An 18,836-nucleotide genomic window follows, 5' to 3' on the forward strand; every position below is an offset into this window, starting at 1 on the left:
TTTGGCGCATATCGTAGTAATTGATCATTTCCCGTTGAAACTAGCGCAGGGTCGACCCAGGCAGTGGAATATCTAGGGATGAGCCTCAAATGAGGAAGATTAGGGTTAACTGAATAAGCCATATAATGTAACCATGCCGAGTAGAAGCACTCGAGGCATACGGTAGTAGCTTTTGTCGCAAAGCTTCAACATCCGAGGCTCGATTGGCATTGGAAACCATGAAGAGTTACCTAATCTGAGTCACTACTTTGATCTCCAATCTTAAGGGTCCCATTCATCTTGAGATAATTGACTGTGCTAACCCAGTAATGGTTAATGGATACTTCCAGACACGGCCTCTGAGAGGACAAACGGAGAGACAAATCACTATATCGCAGGGATATTAAATCCACTTTTAAGATTCCCCTACGCTAATAAGTATTTTCTGTAGACGGTGGATCATCAAGAACTGTCTGATAGGGGTTACTTGGACCCTATGCGCTAAGGCAGTTCGCGATAGTAGTGCTGGAATTACAGTCCTTGGCATCCGATGAGATTAGCTGGATGGACATGGAGTCTAGGGCAGCGCTAGTTCAGGAACTGGACTGTCAATAAGAACTAGATTAAACTATCGATTCTGTGTTTTACCTTGTCCGTGGACCCTGAATTGCTATCAAGTGGGACTGCACAAGCTTCGGCCCTGTCAGAGTCGCGGAAATTTTCACCACATGTGGGTTTTAATCTCGGGTCCTTTTCGGGAATACCTCTCCCATGATTCAACCAGTCTAATGTCTAGATACATTGTGCAGAATCGTGCCCTGGACCCTCCGGAAGAAGTTTCCCATTATCTAATCTACCTACAGATTGCTTCAGCGGGTCTCGGGGGGTCTTTTGATGTCTAGTGGGCCCGTGGCATAGCAGACGATTTTTTTTGGCACTCTGTCACTAAATTCGTTGACCTATCTACAGCGTCTATGCATTAGACAATCGTCGATGCTTTCTCCCATGGCCATTAGATGATGCTATATAGTACCTGGTAAGAAAGAGGAAGGACAGGTCTGACAAGATTGGCAAGTTGGAAATCTCTGAAAGTCTGTGGACAGAACTAATGAACTTTACAAGCACCGCAAGAGTACCTGATACTATGTCTTTCCATTGGTAATCTCATATATAGTTGTGTCTCAGTTGAGCAGCTAGCACCAACCCAGCTTGATAGCTTCGAGATCGGTGAACCGAAACAATGACAATGTCCATCGTCCACCAAGCACCCCATCGAACTACTACACTGCACTATACGGCCGGTGGACCTTTGGCTCCTCAGTATATCTCGCCAGACCTTCCAAGATGTGAGGACAGCACCGTAGAAGAGTGGTCTTCCTCTCGTGGTAGAAGATGGGATGTGAAAGTTCACCAGCGCACCATACAACTCGACTAGGTCATGGCCCATGTAATGAGTTATTAGAAGTTCCTTTATGCCCTTTGTAAGTTTTAAATAGTTTGAATATCTGTGAAGTTTCTTTTCTTCTTCTTTTCTTTTCTTCTTTCCCACCCCCTACCCTGCCTAGCTTCTTTATCTGCAATGCGCACGCAACCATGGCATGGCCTAGCGGCCATTGCTACCATCGGCAGTTGCGTTATTGCAAGTCCTCTTGCACCCTGGGAACTGCGTGGAAATGCAAGCATGCCATCTGCACACTTGATGGGCATAAGAAGTACAGACGAATTTGATCCGGCCGAACTTTCTCACATAACAAAGCTGGCTGCTATCGGCGACTCCTATTCGGCCGGAATAGGTGCTGGAAGTCGACTTGGAAATATTGGCGAAGCGCTCAACTCGAAGAGTAGTAAGTTGGTTCCTTGATTTCAAAGCTGTTTTCGAACCGTGAACTGATGGGTCTGTCAAAAATACACAGATTGGGCTTGCAGTCGTTATGATCAGGCGTATCCTGTTCTTGTTAATAATGATGAACGTCTGGGAGATCCAGCAACAAGAACCTTTCAATTCGAATCTTGCTCTGGTGCAGTCATCTCCGATGTCATCAACGACCAGATCCCTAATCTCAATGGGGACCAGCAAGTCATCTTGCTATCAGCCGGTATGGCCAGACGTCGTCTATCTATCTCCCTTTTCTTTCTGCACATCCAACTAACATCTATATTGCCCTAGGCGGTAACGATGCTGAACTCTCCAACATCCTGAATCAGTGCATTTATCAATGGGCCGTATTGAACCCCACCCAGGTCTTAGTAGCCAAGGCCGCTGCTCTTGCCAACTTGGAATATGGTTGGATGGCGGATATCGATTGGGATGCATTGGCCCGTGGCTGCGATGGGCAGTTGGAACATACAAATCGTCTCATTAATGGGGATGCCTTCAGCAAGAGCTTGGACAACGTCATTGCGGCGGCAAAGAAAAAGCTAGGATCAAAGTGAGTACCAGCAATAACCTAATTCAGAAGCTTGATTCTAACTGTAAGGCAGTGGTATGATCTACTACACTGGGTAAGATGCCATGTTGTTTCATCGTCCCCAGCAGTCACTAAGAAGCGTGATGCAGTTATGCCAAATTCTGGGCCGAAGATCTATCACCTGCGTGCGATAAGGTTAGCTGGTCAACCTGGATTCATGTGAGTGAAACCCGATATTTTCTCCAGTAATAGCCAGAGAGATACTGATTGCCCATGACAGAATCTGTACAACCTATTTCAGGATACAGAGACACTGACAAGTGCTCATCGCAAAACAATGAATGATCTTGTGGACTCCGTCAATGAGAAGATTGTTTGTTTTTCCACCCACCCCTTGTCGGGTAAAGCTGATGCTAATTTTCTATTTCTGCAGTCGTCTGCAGTAGAAAGAGCTGGCGCGCAGGTCAAATTTGTCGATTATGACTCTTATGTTGGCTATTTCAACGGCCGATTTTGTGAGGCCGGTGTCGATGAATCGACGTCAGATAGCAACACAAGGTGGGTGCTCAAAGTCCACCATGAATGGAAAATAGCCTAGCCATCGGGTAGACTGACATGACATACAGAGAGGGTCTAATGTTCTACGAGCTAAACACATGGGATCCCCTCGGCTCTAATCCTCACAAACGAAGCCAAGACCGTCCCCTAGAGGGAACGTTTGAGGGGTCTGTGAATGAATATGCGGAGATTACCAAACTCCTCGATCCGGACGCTCAGTTTTCCAAACAGACCTCGGTGTCCGACGATACTACTGATATGACTCTTGTGGAGTCGAAACTATCTCTCAGTGCTGTGTCCGAATCTTCTGATATCGAAGTTCCGAATGTGCTGCCAGACGGGTAAGAAGCTCTTCGCCTTGTTCGTGGAACGTGTTGTTGATGGAATACTGACAACCGAATCAACTTCTCATTCAGATATGGACGTGTTTTCCATCCCCAAATTCAGCTTCATGAGCTTATTGCCAATTTAGTCGTCTATGAGATGACCAACAAGAATGAGTTGGACAATGGGTATCCAGAAATTCCAGAGAAATTCACTTTCGACTCATGCCCTTGGACACCTGCAGACGTCGACGATGACGAATCAATGGATGCAGGAGGCCAACAGATTGCTTTGGCATCGTACATCAATCCATTATCTGATCCCACTGCATGGACTCGGATGATCGACTACCCATCCGACAAGGTGACCGTTCTGGTTGCAAACGTCCTCAACGGACCGGATACGACTGTGGATGAGGATTGGGAGAAGGTCATCTCCCGGGCCAATGCAGCGGGTAAACGAGTTCTCGGCTATGTGCGCACAGGATATCTTGGCCTGAGCCAGGATCAATTCCAGACTCGACTGGGTTCGAGCGGTCTGGCCGACTGGGTCTCACAGATCCAGACCGATGTCGACTTGTGGTACACGTTATACCCTGGCATGATTGGCGGTATATTCTTTGACGAAGGGTGGAACCAATGCGGCGACGACAATGTATATTCAGATCTGTATCGCTTTATTACTGACTATACGAAGCGCATGCACCCGGGCGCCTTTACCGTCCTCAATCCCGGGGCTACAATGCCACAATGCTTCGAGCATAGGTATGTAGTATATACCCTTGCTTGATATTTAAGAAGATTTCGCTAACACTGGTCAACAGCGCCGACACACTCATGACTTTCGAGAACAGCTACGATACATACATGAACAACTACTCACCTAACCCTGACTGGATACCTAGCGATCCGCGGAAGCTCTGGCATATTATCTACAATGTCCCCTCAGACAGTGTGGGCAAGGTTGCAGAGCTGGCCCTGGAGCGCGGAGCTGGCCTGATCCATATCACCAACGACAACCTCCCCAATCCGTACGATACCCTCCCTGATGATGACTACATGCAGGTCATCATGAGCGCCCTTGAAGGTGGCAAGCCGGCCATTTCCAGTCCCACCGCGTATGAAAAGAACGGCCAGTCTGCATCTGCTCCCAGTTCATTAGCAGTGACCGCCTCAGATTACTCCTCCGTGAGTCTGAGCTGGGGAACTAGCTCACCTGCTCCCTATGCGTACTCAATCTATCAGAATGGGAAAGAAGTGGCCCGTCTACCAGGCAGCATGACCAAGGTTACCATCGGCAACATCGATCACGGTACCTCCACTACCTTCACCGTGAAGGCTATCGGGTCTGGGGGGAGCGCGTCGGGTGATTCAAACTCGGTCGAGGCAACGACGCTTGAGTTGCCGGACAACCAGCCCGTCACCAACGTGAAGAGCAGCTCGACCGCTACAAAAACTACGGTCCAGGCCGATATCCTAATTCCCTTTGCTTTCCAACGCGTCTTCTTAACCGACCCGGACACCGCCTGCGAGATGCCGGCGTGGCCCATCAACTACAATCTCGGCAATTACATTTGCACACACTACATGGTTGAGAGTGGAACTCTGTTCAAATACAGTGGTGCCGAATTGCCGGCCGGACAGACCAATTACCCCTGGGCGTGGACCTCGATGGGCACTGTCCCCGTCTCTCGGAGTGGCTACACCTGGACGTGGGAGCTTCCCATCGGATCTGATACTGTCGACACGAATTACTTTGTCGTTGAGGCACAGGGATATGGACCCCTGACCAATGTCTTCCACCCATGCCCCAGTACCTGGGACGATGCCACCCTCAGCAGCGGAGCCTACTGCACGGGCAATTCACCGTACGATTGTAAAGGCGCGACGCTATGCAGTACTTTGAATGTCAAGTGGTGCGACAAGGCTGTCAACCAGATGAATCGTGGTTCGACACTCTATACTGCCAACGCAGAGGCCCTCGCGCTGTCTGGTAACTGCTGGGCCAATTGGGAGCAGTTCGGCTGCTCGGTGAAGATCCGTGGCAAGGACGAGAACGGAAAGGACTGTACAATTACCGGCGATGAGATGTGGGAGGCCTATCAAGATATCCGCAAGATTGGCGGATGCAAAAAGTGTGGCAGCAAGCACTTTGGGAATGGCTGTCTGGTCAGCGTAGATTACTATTATGGATGTGATAATCGGGATTCTGGAGTAAACGCGATAGACGTTTGAAAAGCCGGAGTTGGTATAATAGGATTTGCTTGAATACATGCAGCATATAGATTTACATACAATTGACTTTTGATGTTCTACCTTATACTGTGGATATTTATGAATTGAACACTTCAAATAGTGCCAGGCTAGGCAGGCACGTATCAATTGTGACAATAGCCAACATTTGGTGAATAGCTGCTTCCTAGTACTCAGGAAAGTGTCAAGTCAATGGCCCACAACCAGCTCGTAAGAGTGCATCACCTGGAGTTTTGCTATATTCATTCACCTCAATCCAGTCTTCTATTGTTGGTTGTTTTCGAAACAGCAATTGACAATGAACACACTATTAATTGAGACAATGGGATTAATTGCACCCATTGCATCTACATGTAAGTGTGCCATGCTCCAGTGATATACCCACGCTACCTCCTCGCTCCATCTTTCGAATTCTCACACCACCATTTGATATCGAATATATCCGAGCCAACAAATCTCAGAACCATTTATTCTTTCCATTACCAGCAAGACCACTGACCAACGATGTGATAGAGAAACAAACAAACGAGCAAACATATTCTCTGTGCTGACACTAAAAGGGCAGGTGAGAGTGACTGTAGTCCTTCTTCACTTCGGGTGATAAAGGTTTACTGATCGATCCGTGGTTCGTTCACAGGGCAAGATAGCCCAAACACAACACGTTCCTTGACCAGGAGTACGGCATCAAATAATAATTAATCAACCAGAAAATGAACTCCTCTCACTCAACAGTATCACTATGACCCAGATAATCACCAGAACCATCAAAAACCATATTCAATTCAAGTATTCCTATCCCCAATACCTCCAAAAGCTACACCTCCACCGCCAACCAAACATACACAACTATAAGATATATACTATCAGAAATGCAACCTCGAGCCGAAGGCGAAGACCAACACGAAAGAGAAAGAGAAAGAGAAGCCCCAAGCACAAGCACAAGCACCACCCCCCGACCTCAAGCTCATTCCAACCCAGACACCACTCCCACCTCCACCACCACGCGCCGTCCGACCCCGTTTCCTTCACACCTCCCAAGACCTATCGTCCCTCACCCAGCGTCCAGCAGAGGAAGCAGAAGAAGAACCCTTCCACCACCACGGCCCGAGCAACTAGCACGACCACTCCCACGTCACCGTCTCGACTCCCCCATCCCAACACGACTCCCCCAAAGAACCTCAACATCCACCACTATAGAACAGCCCGCACCACCACGTACACGCCTCGAACCGATATATGGAGCCCAATCATACGCCTACTGGCTTGGACGACTCGTGACTGTTCTCAACGCCATACTTTACGCAGACTTATTCAATGCGACGGATCCCGTGACAGGAATTCGCCCGCCAAGTGTGTTCTCGCTGACTGTGTCAAGGCATGGGTATTCTCAGCGGGCAGTGGCTCTTGCTGGGTTGGATAGGGGCGTGACGGGGAGATTTAGGAGGGCGTTCATGATGCTGGAGGATGCGTGTAAGACGGAAGACGCGAAGCGGAGTTATAGGGCGTTTGGGTTGGCGTTTGAAAAGGCTCATGGACCTTGTGGTCAGCATTTTAGGGAGCAGTGACCTAGTTGTAGAGTTGGGTTGTTTAGTCCGTTGTTGGTGGAGAGGCCGTGAGGTTGAGAATTGTGTATTAGTATATATGATGCGAGGTGGACTTGCTGCATTTGTGCTAGGGACGGACAGATAGTTACCATCATATCACTATTAATGATCCTTGTCTATTTCATTTAAATATCACACTTTCTTTTCTTCTATTTTGATTTTCCCAGCTATTATACATTTTGTAAGACCCCACCTCACAATCGCATTTCTCCGAATTGGGTGGGTTATATATCATCAGTTTCATAAGAATGTCCCGAGAAGCCAGAACGCCGAGCTGCCGTACCTCTATGCAACGCAAGAAGCCATAACTTTGCTATAATAGTATATTCCTTTTTCAGCCCCGTCAAACCATTTCAGCCAACACCTTTTAAGTGGGGGTTGATGAACCCTCATCTTTATTTGCGGCTCCTTAGGAACGCAGCCACTTGTTCATGCCTCGTCACAAAGAACATGCGTTTGCGATCCGACTTCCATGCCAGAACACCAATCTCCTCAGCATACCGGCATGGGGCCTCGTATTCTGCCAGACTGACAAAGTCCTTGAATAGGAATCCGGACGTAGCCTTGACACGGTCCCGCTCCAGCTGCCAGAGACGAATCTGGTCCACCACGGTGGGCGGGAGGACTGATGGGGGAATTCCGGCTTGGTTCGACGTCGAGCGGGAGACATTGTGCTTGCGCATTTGCGGATGGGCGTGAGTAGAGAGATAGGAGATGATTTGGTCGGCGGTGATGCCCATCTCGACGGCCCGGCGAACGGACTGGCGAGTGATTTTGCCGGTGATGAGGTTAGGGAAGCGGTATTTCAGGGTGGTGAACAAAGCAATCAGGGAGATCTGTAGGGGGGATGAGGTGTATGCGTATACACGGTAGTTGGTTTCGATGATAATGAAGCCCGTGCCCGCTTTGCTGGAGGCTTCGCCGGCAGGACCGGAGAGGGAGCCCAAGAGCGGGTTGCTCAAGGCGCTGGAGTCGGATGTGAGCGTCGTTGCAAGACGGGTGGGGTAGAAACGCGGTGCATCGGGCGATTCTTGATAGACGATACCAAAGTCGGCAAGGTCGGTCAGCATGCGCAGTTGTTTCGAACTGAGGTGATTCTTTTCGTATGATTTTCCGAGTTCGAGACTGCTGAGGAGAAACACGAATGAGAGGACCTCGACACTGTCCATCTTGATGGCGCTGGCGCTCTCGACGTAGAGAATCAATATGTGCCACACCTGCGTGCTGACGTCTTGCAGGACAAAGGCGAAACCATCCTGGGTGATTTCGACACGACGATCTCGGATCTCAACCAGATGACCCGCCTGCAGGAGCTCCTTCACGCCTTTGCTGAGGGTCACTTGGGGAGCTCCCATGCCTCCGGTACCGACCATGTATCCCAGCACTCCTTCCCACTGTCGTCGCGCATATTCATCGAGATCGGATATTGAGACTTCTGAGCCAGCAGGCACGTGTGAGAGGACGCCAAATGATTGTGTCTGGTCGGCGCCGGTGAGGGCATGTCGCAAAGAGGTGGCGAACGGGTCGGTGACTTTGTAGGCGCGGACGTTATCCGCTGTGACAGTGTTGGATAGGATATGCAGTCTCCCTAGGATGGAGAGCGCATTGTCGCGTTCTCTGTGTGAGGCTCGCGTTAACCACAATCACCGCGGAGACCCTTCCAGGGTGCTTGCCCAGCACTTACTTCAAGCTTTCTGATTTAACCCAAGCCTCCAGATCCGCCGCGGGGAGCGGATCCTTCAGGTAGAGAAGTGCCATGACAAAGCATTTTGCTAGTCATGCAGTCAGTTGATAAAGCACTGGGATGGTAAATGCACATGCGACACATACCCAGATCAGGCAGCATGCGCCTGAAAATGGCGAGAGCCGTCGATGGCTGCTGGTAAAGTTTGTAAAAGACGGTGCCAGCAAGGCTTTCGAGGTATTCAAAGGGACGAGAAGATGGTGCGGCAGCCATCTTGTCTGCAGGAGTCACCGCTGCAGCATGATGCGGCGGGAAAGAAATGGGGCGTTGTAGCTGAAGCCAAAGAAAGAAGAAACCAACCAACGCCTGGGATTTGAAAGTTGGAGACGATCGGCCCCAAAGCGGAGCTGCTCCGGTGCGCCAAACACGCCCCAAGCGCAATCAATCGGCCGCCGCGATGATCTCACTTTAAACAATCATCTATCTATCTATCTATCTACTTTGTAAGAAGCTGCCCTCTCACCTCTGCCCCAATTTCATTTCCGTGAAAAAATGACTGCCTTGCGTTTTGTCCGCTCTGTGAGTTAGTTACCTACCTAGTGTTATACTACACTGAGAAATTATACCTGTACTAACAATATATATTTGCAGGTTTGGGAGTCCTTTCGGGCTAATTCGGGGCTAGAGCCTCGGTAAGTCATAGAAGCAGACTGCTTTATTCATTGCCTGTTCTGGGTTCAGCTTACTGACTGGACCTCAATGGAATTGTTGATCTAGTCTGCTAGACAATGTAAGTTTTATGCCGGGATGACACAACCAGCGGCATCCAGAATTATCCTCAATGGATTCATGTTCAGCTGAGGCTTCACTCCAAATCGGTCCCGGGGACACCCGTTGATACCGGCTAAATGCTTCGGAATTCTATACTAACAATGATTCCTATCGCGCCCAGCTTCGTGTGACTGCTGCCAAACCTGGGTTGGTCAATTTTGAGCTCGATATTAAGAAGGAGCACACGGTAAGCCAGAATCCTGACACTGTTTACTTGGTGACTGACAATAACCAGAACCGCCTGAACATCCTCCATGGCGGCACCATTGCGAGCATGGGTAGGCCACACACACATGCAAACACCGTCTCTCACTGAAAACGCCTCTGCTAACACCCAATGACACAAAGTGGACCTTGGTGGCTCCCTAGCTGTCGCTTCCCGTGGTCTGTTCGCGACCGGTGTCTCGACCGACCTGAATGGTGAGCAGACAGCAACTCCTACTTTACCCGAAGACTTCTAACAAATCATACAGTGACGTACCTCAGCTCTGGTGGCAAAGTAGGAGACAAGATCCTAGCGGTATGTTTTAATGCCCTCTCTTTTCGTAGTCATGACCAAAAGAAGGAAAAGCATGTACAGGCTAACCCGCTGCATGTGTAACAGGAAGTCAGCTGTGACAAATGTACGTTTCCTGAACCCACTTGAAAGGCTGCATATACTTACAGTCATCTGCAGTTGGCAAGACCCTTGCATACACATCGATTAAATTCGCCAACACTAAGGGTGAAGTTTTCGCCAGGGGAAGCCACACCAAGTCAGTATTCGCATACAAACATATGTCTCTTCACTCACAGAAGGCATTGATGTACTAATATTTTATCAGGTTTGTCGCTCTTGCGTGGAAAGACCCCCAAAATATTGTTGAGGAGATCAAGAAGCTTGAGTCCGAGTCCTCATCATCTTAGGTAGTCATTACGCATGTCTGGTGCGTTTGCTTAGGCGAGCTTATTGTTTGCTAATATAGTAAACACTGGCCTCTTCTTCGGCTGGGCACGATAGAGCACATGGATTAGAATGGAGTATAGAGATTTTTTATGTATATAAAGCGGAACTACATAGCCAATTCTACAGGCTCTTCTTCTATAGTAATACTAATCCTGCTACCAGGCAAATCTACCGACGCACACGAAGTAGCAAAGAAATAGAAAGAAGCCTCATCACAACCATTCAGTCATTCAAATAAAAGCCCAGCCATCCAAGTCCATTCATATATGACTTTTTCCTCAGGAATAGATAAAAATCGGGGTTCTCAATAGTAAAAAAGAAGAGCATGTAGCATGCATACACACATACGGAATGACCGGGCCAGGAGAGAAACAACAAGAAAAACAAGAAACAAATCACGCTTCAGTGAAAGTATGTTCGTGCAAAGGATCATCATCGCCCTCCTCCCCAGCCCCAAGCATGACTTCATCCTCATCCATAACAACCTCCTCATCGCCTCCCACATCCATCTCGTTGTTAACAGCGGTTTCTCCACCCATGGCCTTGAGCTTTGCCTGGGTCATCTCGAAAACGTACTGGCCGAGATGTTCGACGCTTTCCATCGGAGTGCCCTGGACTTCGTCGTCCAGGGAGCGCGCAGACGGGAACATCTCACCGGGGGCAAGCATGAGCTTGTCTGGGCGCTGGAAGAGTAGGTCGAACGCGGGCTTGAGCTCGTAGCATGACTCGAAGACCTCGCGACGACCGAGGATGTACAGACCAAGACGGGCACGGGAGAGTGCAACGGTCAGACGACGGACGTCACGGAGGTAGCCGACGGTGCGGGTTCGGGTGAGGGAAAGAATAACGTCTGGGTTGAGGTACAAATCAGTAAGGTCTCCTTGTACGGGGCGGGTTGTCTCCGTGGAAAAACTTACAGTCGTTTTGTTCACCTTGATACTTGTCCACCGTCGTGACGATCTTGGGCATGCCAAATAGTCCGTTCTTGGCACAGCGGTGATTCAAGACATCCTTGATCAATGCCGTTTGGCCTGCATACGTGGCAAGGATGGATATCTTGGAGGCTGGGTATCCAAGGAGGCGCATGTACTGGTAGATGGCAACGGCATACTCGGCCTCTCCCAGATTCTGGATGAAGTGGGGAGTAGGTTCACGTTCACCGGTGCCCTGGTAGTCAGGCACGTTGATAAATTGATATTCGTACTGGAAACCGGAGTTGGCTTGCTTGAACGCTGGCGCCGTCTCAACGGCAGGCAGGTTTCCAAGTTGCTGATAACGCCACCGGAAGAGTTCCGCAATGCTGGGTCTCGCGCGGCCCTGCTGGTCCAGTGTGATTACAGGAACGCCCAGCCTCACCAACCGGAGGAACAGACTTTGCTCAAAATGGGCGTATTGTCGGAAAGCCATGTTCTGAATGATGGGAGAATTCTGGAGGTGGTCACCGCAAAGGACTACTCGCTTCAGAGGAAGTTCGCCATTCTTCATGTTCTGCAGAGCAGCGGGGATGAAGCTCTCGATCTCCGTGATCTGAGCCGCCTCTTCCATGATCACATTGTCATAGTGGAAGCCGAGATCGGCGATTTCCTGGCGACGCATGGCAGCATGCGTTGATGTCATTGCGATAATTCTTGCCTCCTTCACAAGTAGATAGTTGGCCTTATCCTTGGGCTGACGCAGGATTTCGAATGGACGGATGTCTTCCAGCTCGGAGAAGATTTTGTCAATGTGCCGCTGGCATCCCTCAGCCACGTCAAGGAGTGTCTCCTTTGTCGCTGTCGCATCAAAGACAGGTTGAGGCGCATTGGCAAAGTATGTATGGAACGGGAAGGCCGAGATGATCTCTTCGGTCGAAGCGCTTTCACTGCGAGCCTGATCCCAGAACTTGGCCCACGCAGGTTGGATGTAGACTGTGTTGAAATATCCGGCAGTTTCGCACGAATTGCCATGGGCACCTTGTGCTCCAATGGATGCTGCTAGCCGAATGACCTCGCCGAGGAAGTGATTGCGATTCTCAAGGAAAGATTCCACGCGTCCGTACTTGCTGTAGCTGGTTTCGGTCTCCAGCTCCTCTTCACCATGACCGAGACGGAGAAGATGACGTTCGTCAATGTCCAACGCGACAATCTTCTGGAAAAGCTGGTTCAGTGCTTGATTGCTGTGCGCAATAAGTAGCGTGCGTTCATTGGGGAAATCATGATAGATGTTATTGATGATCTGCGTCGCAACATCCGTTTTCCCTGTTCCAGGAGGCCCGACGATAACGGTCAGCCCTGGTTGAGTGCCAGAAGCAATGGCCTCCACCTGCGCTGGGGTGAATCGAACGGTATTAAGTTTGGGCGCGTCAATTGGATACGGGCCTGGGTTGGGTGGCTTGTATGTCGAGACGCGAAGAGATTTGGGTCCTGCTTCTCTCTCGGCCTGTTCCCTCCGTCGCTTCTTCGACGTTTCCGCCGAAGGTGTCTTAGAAGGTTCTTCAACGTACTCAACTACGTACGGGGGACCAAAGCTTGATGCTTCCTCCTTGGATGGTTCTATTGTTGAACCGGGCAAGCTCTCAACGAGATGCTGCCAATCCAAGAATGTGTCCCGGAAATCAACTGACCTCAATCGGTTAGGCAGTTGTGTGTATTGAGCACCAGCTGGATCTCCGTAACCCAAGAAGATATCCTGAATCCAGGAGGGAAGGGTGATATCCGAGACAATGAGTTTCTGCATCGTCTCAAGAATGGACTTGAAGTTATTCTCTCGCCCCTTCCGTCTGGCTACCACGTTGATCAACGGGTATACATCCGGCTTTCCTCGCGTAAGGCCGTCTTTGTCTGCTTTGAAGGCAGCAGAGTCCAAGTTGACCAGTAACTTCCGCACACGCGGCCTATATCTGTGCCCGTTCGCTTGGCCTGACACAGGCTCGCGCAATGGACGACCGTTCTCATCAAGTACTTGCACAACCTCTGCTGTTCTAAGATACTTCAGGCCGGGGGTCTCAGGCTCTCGGAAGCCGGGCTTTCCTGCATCATCTGACTGCACAGCCAACAAGAAAACCACATCATCTGGGCGAAGGGATTCCCACTCCATTCGGATGTGGTCGGCCAGTCTACCTACTTCGATAGCTATTTCAGCCCTGACGAATGCAGGTTTTGCCGAACCGACCTTGGGAGGTGCCACTTCGATGATGGCAGGCTTCGTGATGGGGATGGCCATCCTTGAGAAACCGTCGAAGTTCAATGTCTTGCCGTCCCGGCTTGCACGAGGTTGCATGCGTTTGACGATCGACTCCATATCCTTGCGGATTTGGAAGAATGCCTCTGACCGATAGAGCAAGAAGGAGCGCCACAAGAAGTCACCGGTGCTAAGATACTGAAGGTTTAGCTTAGGAATCGCAAGTGGCCTGGATCCATCGTATGTCTCGTTGCGGAGCAAAGTAGGGTCGTAGAGATTTTCCTCGGTGGGAACAATGCTGAGCTGGGAGGCAGCTTCCTGGAATGTCGTCTTCTTTTCATAAAAAGACAAGAGAACCTCCATGTACAGATGACGATCCGGCGTTATTTGAGACTGTTTCGGATAGTCTGTACGGAAACCAAGATGCGAGCACAAATGTCGAAGCTCAGATTCCTCCAAGGTAGCTAATTGGCCTTCTAGTTCAGAGCGTTGTTCAATCGATCCGTAATTGGAAAGAGCCAAAATCATCAACTTGTCCTTGAAGTACTTCATAGAGGTTCTTTGCAGACGTGCTAACTCCTGGCAGTGGGCATCGTAGATAGCCTGGGGTGACAGAGCTTCCCCGGTGAAGTCATCAATTGCAAATGCGCTGAAATGCTCCAGAAGACCACATAGATCACGGAACAGCGCGCTGTCTGCAGAGCGGTATAGTTGCGACAGGCGGATGACGGACAGGAAGTTGAGGTCTTTCAAGAGCGTGTTCACATAGCGCCTGGTAGGAGGCTGGCTTTCTAGATCCACAAGGAATTCAAGAAGTCGTTCACAGTACCGCAGATTATCCGCCTGCTCTCTTTCGGGCCCATTCAATCTCCGGAAGAAATCCAAAAGCATGGTGTATAGCCACGATCGCTCAAAGCGCATCTTGGCCTTTCCTGCGTCATCTCCTGCATCGTACCGTTTCCCTGCGGCTCTCCATGCTTTTTTCAGTCCCGAACTCCTCGCCAGTAGGCGATCTCTTGCCTCCTCGCTCGATAGGTTGTGCCAGATGGAGATCGAGACCAGTGGTGCACATTCTTTGCGTATCAACGGATTCTCGACGGACTGGAAGGCGCTAATGATGAAAGAAACTATCGACAATCGGGAAGAAGTTCCGAGGGATGGATCGACGCTCATTGAAAGGATACGGTGGAAAAGGTTGGAGAAATCCGCCGGTCGATCGGAGAAGATATCTGATCCTTCATCAGCAATTCAAATCGTCCCAGTAGTGCAAACCATTCACTTACCCCATATCGGTAAATGTTCCCGCTGCTTGACGCTCACAATCAAGGCAAGCAGGAGCACATGGTAGTTCGAGGCATCTTCCGTGTAGGTCGGCCAAAGAAATCTATTCGCGAGTTAGGCATTGTCGACGAGGGGAAGTCCGAAGAAGCATTGCGGGAGATGCGCACTTTTCGAGAATATTGAGATTCTCTAGCGTCAGAAGCGACCGGAAGCTGAAATTCTCAGCCTCGAGGGGATCCCAGAGATCCTTTTTAAGAACATCCTGCTTGACTTTGCGGGCCTTGGAACCGTCCAGCCAGTGGGATTTGGCTAACCGCACCCATGCGCTGTCTTCGCGGAAGTCCTCCACAGTCGGTCTGGAGTCAAGGCCCTGCGCCATTGCCTGACGAGTTTGTAGGCCCATTCCGAGACGTTGGGGAGGATTACTTGAAGGGACTCCGGGGGCGCGGATCCGATTTATCTGCGCAAGTGGTCCGTGGCGGGCGGCGGGATTGGGAAAGCTTCTGGCGCGCGCGTGTCGGTCGATACTGTTAGTCGTTTCCTTAGTTAAACCTCCGGCGGCTAGAACCCGCAGAGCCGCAGCTGCTTGCCTGCTTGCTTGCTTTCTTCCCTTTCCCTCTTTAACACTCGATCCTCCTTTTACCTCTCTACGCTCGCAACGACTTATCATCCAGTCCTCTAGCTTTCAGCATGGCGGACGTTGATGTCGGCGCGATCCACGCCTACAGGAGGCTGATTGACGATCTCCTAAATCGCGCAGAACGTGCCAAACCGGACAATCACATCGAACCCCCTCTGACGGAATCGCAGCTGGGCGATTCAATCTGGCTCATCCATGGAGACGACGAACAGTTGGCAGAAGGTCTCAGCCAGCAGACTCAGTTTGCTGCTGTAGAAATCGCATTCCGGGAGAAGTTCTACAGTCTTCTTGTATGATATCCCCTCCCAACACTCAAACCCCGGTTCCTACAACAACGTCGCGGAAGCAAGAGCATGGCTAATCAGGAATTGACCCGCAGGCTTCTACCTCGATCGAAGACCCTTCGTTTATCCGCATATGGAACCTACTCGATATAATCTCAATATTCTCGGATAATGGTCAGTTCCTGGTGGAATTGTGGTTATGAATGTTGCCCTGACATCTTCGCAGAGCAGTGTGAACCCGGCCTAATCTTCTGGCTGATCGAGGAGTTACTTGACAGCCAAACTATTGACGGCTGTCGGAAGGTGTTTGATTATCTAGAATCACGAAGAGAGCGGAATACTAAGGTAGGTTCGCTGGTTGAGCCATTGTCTTTTTCGTCGCATCTGTTGACATCGCCGCAGAAACACTTCAAGCAAAAGAGTCTAATCATCCTACGCTCCTGCAACGAGCTACTACGCAGGCTTTCACGGGCTGAAGATACAGTCTTCTGCGGGCGCGTCTTCATCTTCCTCTTCCAAAGCTTCCCCCTCGGTGATAAGAGTGCTGTCAACCTTCGGGGTGAATACCATACGGATAATGTTACTACTTATGATGAACTTACCAAGGCCGCCGCAAAGGATGTCGCCGATCCGGATGTGGAGATGACAGATGAACCAGAGGCGCCAACAACAACCGAAGGCCTGAAGGAGGACAGTGAAGCTCAAACAACATCTGCGAGCGAATCCCATACACCCGCGCAAGAACCTCCTAAGACTCCACGAGTGGTCGTTTCTAGCAGTAAAGATGAATCTCAGGATAAGGGCGTGGATCTTGATGATCTGTATCCCATATTCTGGGGCCTGCAGGCCTACTTCTCTGCCCCGACCAAGACGTTTGACCCTCAACATTTTGCCAAATTCAAGACCGGGCTGGCAGCGACCCTCTCTGCTTTTAGGAATGTGGACACAGACCTCGAGAACTCGAGCAACAGCAAGATGTCGGAGGAGATTCGAAAGTCCACCAAGCGGAAGCGGACTACCGATGGACAGGAAATTGCGAGCAGCTTCAATCCTAAGTACCTGACAAGCAGAGACTTGTTCGACCTCGAGGTACGCGATGTTAGTTCAGGTCTTTCGAACCGTCCACTAATACATTATCGTAGGTCAATGACACGGCCTTCAGGAGACATGTTCTTGTCCAGGCTCTCATCCTTCTTGATTTCATGCTTTCTCTTACGCCAAAGGCAAAAGCCAAGCTAGCTGATTTGACCAACAAGTCTGTCCTTTACGGCTTTGTGTTGAATGATGATGATGTAAGGCTCTGTTGTGTGATGTTCCGTCGTTTAAGATGATTGCTAACGATATCAGGCCAAATGGGCTGTCAAGATGAGGAAGGCGATCGAGGAATATCTTCAGGAAGGTATCGGTGGTAAATTTTACTATCGTATGGTAGATACCGTTCTTTCAAGGGACAAGAATTGGGTGCGCTGGAAAGCAGAAGGTTGTCCGTTGATCGAGAGGCCGCCCGTTTCTGTATCGGAATACCTAGGCGCTCGTGAGCATGCCACAAAGGTCTATGCAAACAAGCGCCTCCGTACCTCTCCTATGGGGTCACTTGATCTGAAGTTTCTCTCTGAAGGTGAATCGCTGGCAGGGCTGGAAAGACTCAAGGATCCGGAAAGGTAGGTGTCCCCGAACCGTAGAATTATCCGCTAGCTATGGGCTGACGCAGCGTAAGATTCTCCGTTCCTGCTGCTGATTCCTTGATGATGGGAATCATGGACGACGAGTTAGATATCGACACCGCACAGACGAAGGAGGATAGAGACTACGCCATACGGTCAAAATCGAGCAAAACCTGGCGCATACTACGGCTGTCCGCGAAAAGCAAACTTGCTGAGTTTGAGAAAATTGAGGACGGCAAAAACCTGAAGATTCTGTTCGAAACCCCCCAGCAGTCAGACGGTACACCGCAGGCTCTAGAAGGAACACCTCAAGCCTCAGAGAAGCCACCAGCGGGAAGCGAGTCCACTGGGCATGGGCAAGAGCCTGGAGCTTCCAGCGCTGAAAACGAAAACTCCGCTATTGCCACCGAACAGACTCCAGCTAATTCGGTGGAAGCAGCTGCCCCAGAACAACCAAACGATGTGAACAACGCCACTTAGCGCTCTATGAATAGAGGTGACCGGGGCAATGAACATGATTATGATTGGCTTTTGACTGACGCTTTCTGACGATCGGTCACATACGGTCCTGCGTTGGATCCAATGCAGTTAGTGATCCATGGTAGTCCTGGGTATATGCAACCGAATCACAACACTAAAAGAGATGCCTTGCAGGCACCTTGGCTGCCTGAGCCACTGCAGGTTTAGCCAGTGCGTTTGCATTGCTTTGGCCTAGTGCCAGTCTGAGAGAAGTAGGAGGCCATGAACGGCGCGATCAGGTGGATGGAAAGAAGGCGGTGGTAGTCACGAGGGAGTTAACTGGGAGATTACGGCGGGGATGATGGTCAGATTGATTGGCCTCCTGCGGCGCCTGGTCCTGAGGCTGGCATGCAACCGTCTTGACTTCGTCATTCTACTAGGGGACACCAAGGGCCTACTTGGTCGCGACCATCAGCAGCCACTCATAGGCAGCGGTCCCAACTTCCACCCTATCCTTTTTCGAGATATTCCTCCTAGTCTGTGGCGACAACGAGGATAGCATCCGTCTATGGTTGGCCTTCGCGCATACTTTTCCTTTCTTGTTTCTGCTGTCTTTTCCTGCCCCTCCTTTCTGTGTCTGCATGCGGGGCCACAGCATAGCCCCCTTCACCCCCCTCTTTGCTGTTTGCATTCTTCAGAGTTCAGGGGTGTTCTAGATACGTTGATGGGTGGAAGTGTTGCACAGCACCGACCAGGATATTAA

The 18,836-nt window shown here is 50.2% G+C and overlaps 6 protein-coding genes across 6 annotated transcripts; 4 read left to right on the forward strand and 2 right to left on the reverse strand.

Annotated features, from left to right (window-relative positions):
• Positions 1-1,558: 1,558 nt before the first annotated feature.
• On the forward strand, positions 1,559-5,503 carry BO79DRAFT_275820 (fibronectin type III domain protein; the record flags this gene model as incomplete). The annotated part of the gene is made up of 10 exons (XM_025687699.1): positions 1,559-1,823; positions 2,004-2,075; positions 2,147-2,408; positions 2,461-2,481; positions 2,537-2,606; positions 2,689-2,760; positions 2,821-2,945; positions 3,014-3,286; positions 3,362-4,033; positions 4,093-5,503. 10 exons carry the CDS (start codon positions 1,559-1,561, stop codon positions 5,501-5,503), a joined length of 3,243 nt encoding a protein of 1,080 aa, XP_025535135.1.
• An 887-nt stretch (positions 5,504-6,390) lies between these two features.
• BO79DRAFT_275822 (uncharacterized protein) lies at positions 6,391-7,137 on the forward strand (the record flags this gene model as incomplete). Its single annotated transcript, XM_025687700.1, has 2 exons — positions 6,391-6,991; positions 7,100-7,137. 2 exons carry the CDS (start codon positions 6,391-6,393, stop codon positions 7,135-7,137), a joined length of 639 nt encoding a protein of 212 aa, XP_025535136.1.
• Positions 7,138-7,290: 153 nt separating this feature from the next.
• BO79DRAFT_248279 (TFIIH/NER complex subunit TFB2) lies at positions 7,291-9,082 on the reverse strand (the record flags this gene model as incomplete). The annotated part of the gene is made up of 3 exons (XM_025685702.1): positions 7,291-8,742; positions 8,810-8,897; positions 8,956-9,082. 3 exons carry the CDS (start codon positions 9,080-9,082, stop codon positions 7,521-7,523), a joined length of 1,437 nt encoding a protein of 478 aa, XP_025535137.1. The 3' UTR covers positions 7,291-7,520.
• A 261-nt stretch (positions 9,083-9,343) lies between these two features.
• On the forward strand, positions 9,344-10,696 carry BO79DRAFT_248280 (PaaI family thioesterase). Its single transcript, XM_025685703.1, has 10 exons — positions 9,344-9,388; positions 9,461-9,501; positions 9,587-9,599; positions 9,762-9,827; positions 9,876-9,918; positions 9,989-10,060; positions 10,114-10,160; positions 10,245-10,263; positions 10,317-10,395; positions 10,465-10,696. The coding sequence occupies exons 1-10, from the start codon at positions 9,362-9,364 to the stop codon at positions 10,544-10,546; spliced, it is 489 nt and encodes a 162-aa protein (XP_025535138.1). The 5' UTR covers positions 9,344-9,361; the 3' UTR covers positions 10,547-10,696.
• Positions 10,697-10,794: 98 nt separating this feature from the next.
• BO79DRAFT_203133 (RNA helicase aquarius) lies at positions 10,795-15,429 on the reverse strand (the record flags this gene model as incomplete). The annotated part of the gene is made up of 4 exons (XM_025681695.1): positions 10,795-11,436; positions 11,504-14,974; positions 15,029-15,129; positions 15,194-15,429. The coding sequence occupies 4 exons, from the start codon at positions 15,427-15,429 to the stop codon at positions 10,982-10,984; spliced, it is 4,263 nt and encodes a 1,420-aa protein (XP_025535139.1). The 3' UTR covers positions 10,795-10,981.
• A 247-nt stretch (positions 15,430-15,676) lies between these two features.
• BO79DRAFT_248282 (THO complex subunit THO1/HPR1) lies at positions 15,677-18,094 on the forward strand (the record flags this gene model as incomplete). The annotated part of the gene is made up of 7 exons (XM_025685704.1): positions 15,677-15,956; positions 16,046-16,124; positions 16,177-16,295; positions 16,353-17,039; positions 17,093-17,242; positions 17,298-17,611; positions 17,662-18,094. The coding sequence occupies exons 1-7, from the start codon at positions 15,717-15,719 to the stop codon at positions 18,092-18,094; spliced, it is 2,022 nt and encodes a 673-aa protein (XP_025535140.1). The 5' UTR covers positions 15,677-15,716.
• Between the last annotated feature and the right edge of the window lie 742 nt (positions 18,095-18,836).

Source organism: Aspergillus costaricaensis (assembly GCF_003184835.1).
Source record: "Aspergillus costaricaensis CBS 115574 unplaced genomic scaffold BO79scaffold_42, whole genome shotgun sequence".
Lineage (NCBI taxonomy): Eukaryota > Fungi > Ascomycota > Eurotiomycetes > Eurotiales > Aspergillaceae > Aspergillus > Aspergillus costaricensis.

Excerpts from the sequence above, each read along its gene's own strand:
- BO79DRAFT_248280 (XM_025685703.1), top strand. The coding sequence starts at position 9,362 with ATGACTGCCTTGCGTTTTGTCCGCTCT. Across the intron at positions 9,828-9,875 it reads ATATTAAGAAGGAGCACACG|AACCGCCTGAACATCCTCCA; the intron begins GTAAGCCAGAAT and ends GACAATAACCAG. Across the intron at positions 10,061-10,113 it reads TGTCTCGACCGACCTGAATG|TGACGTACCTCAGCTCTGGT; the intron begins GTGAGCAGACAG and ends CAAATCATACAG.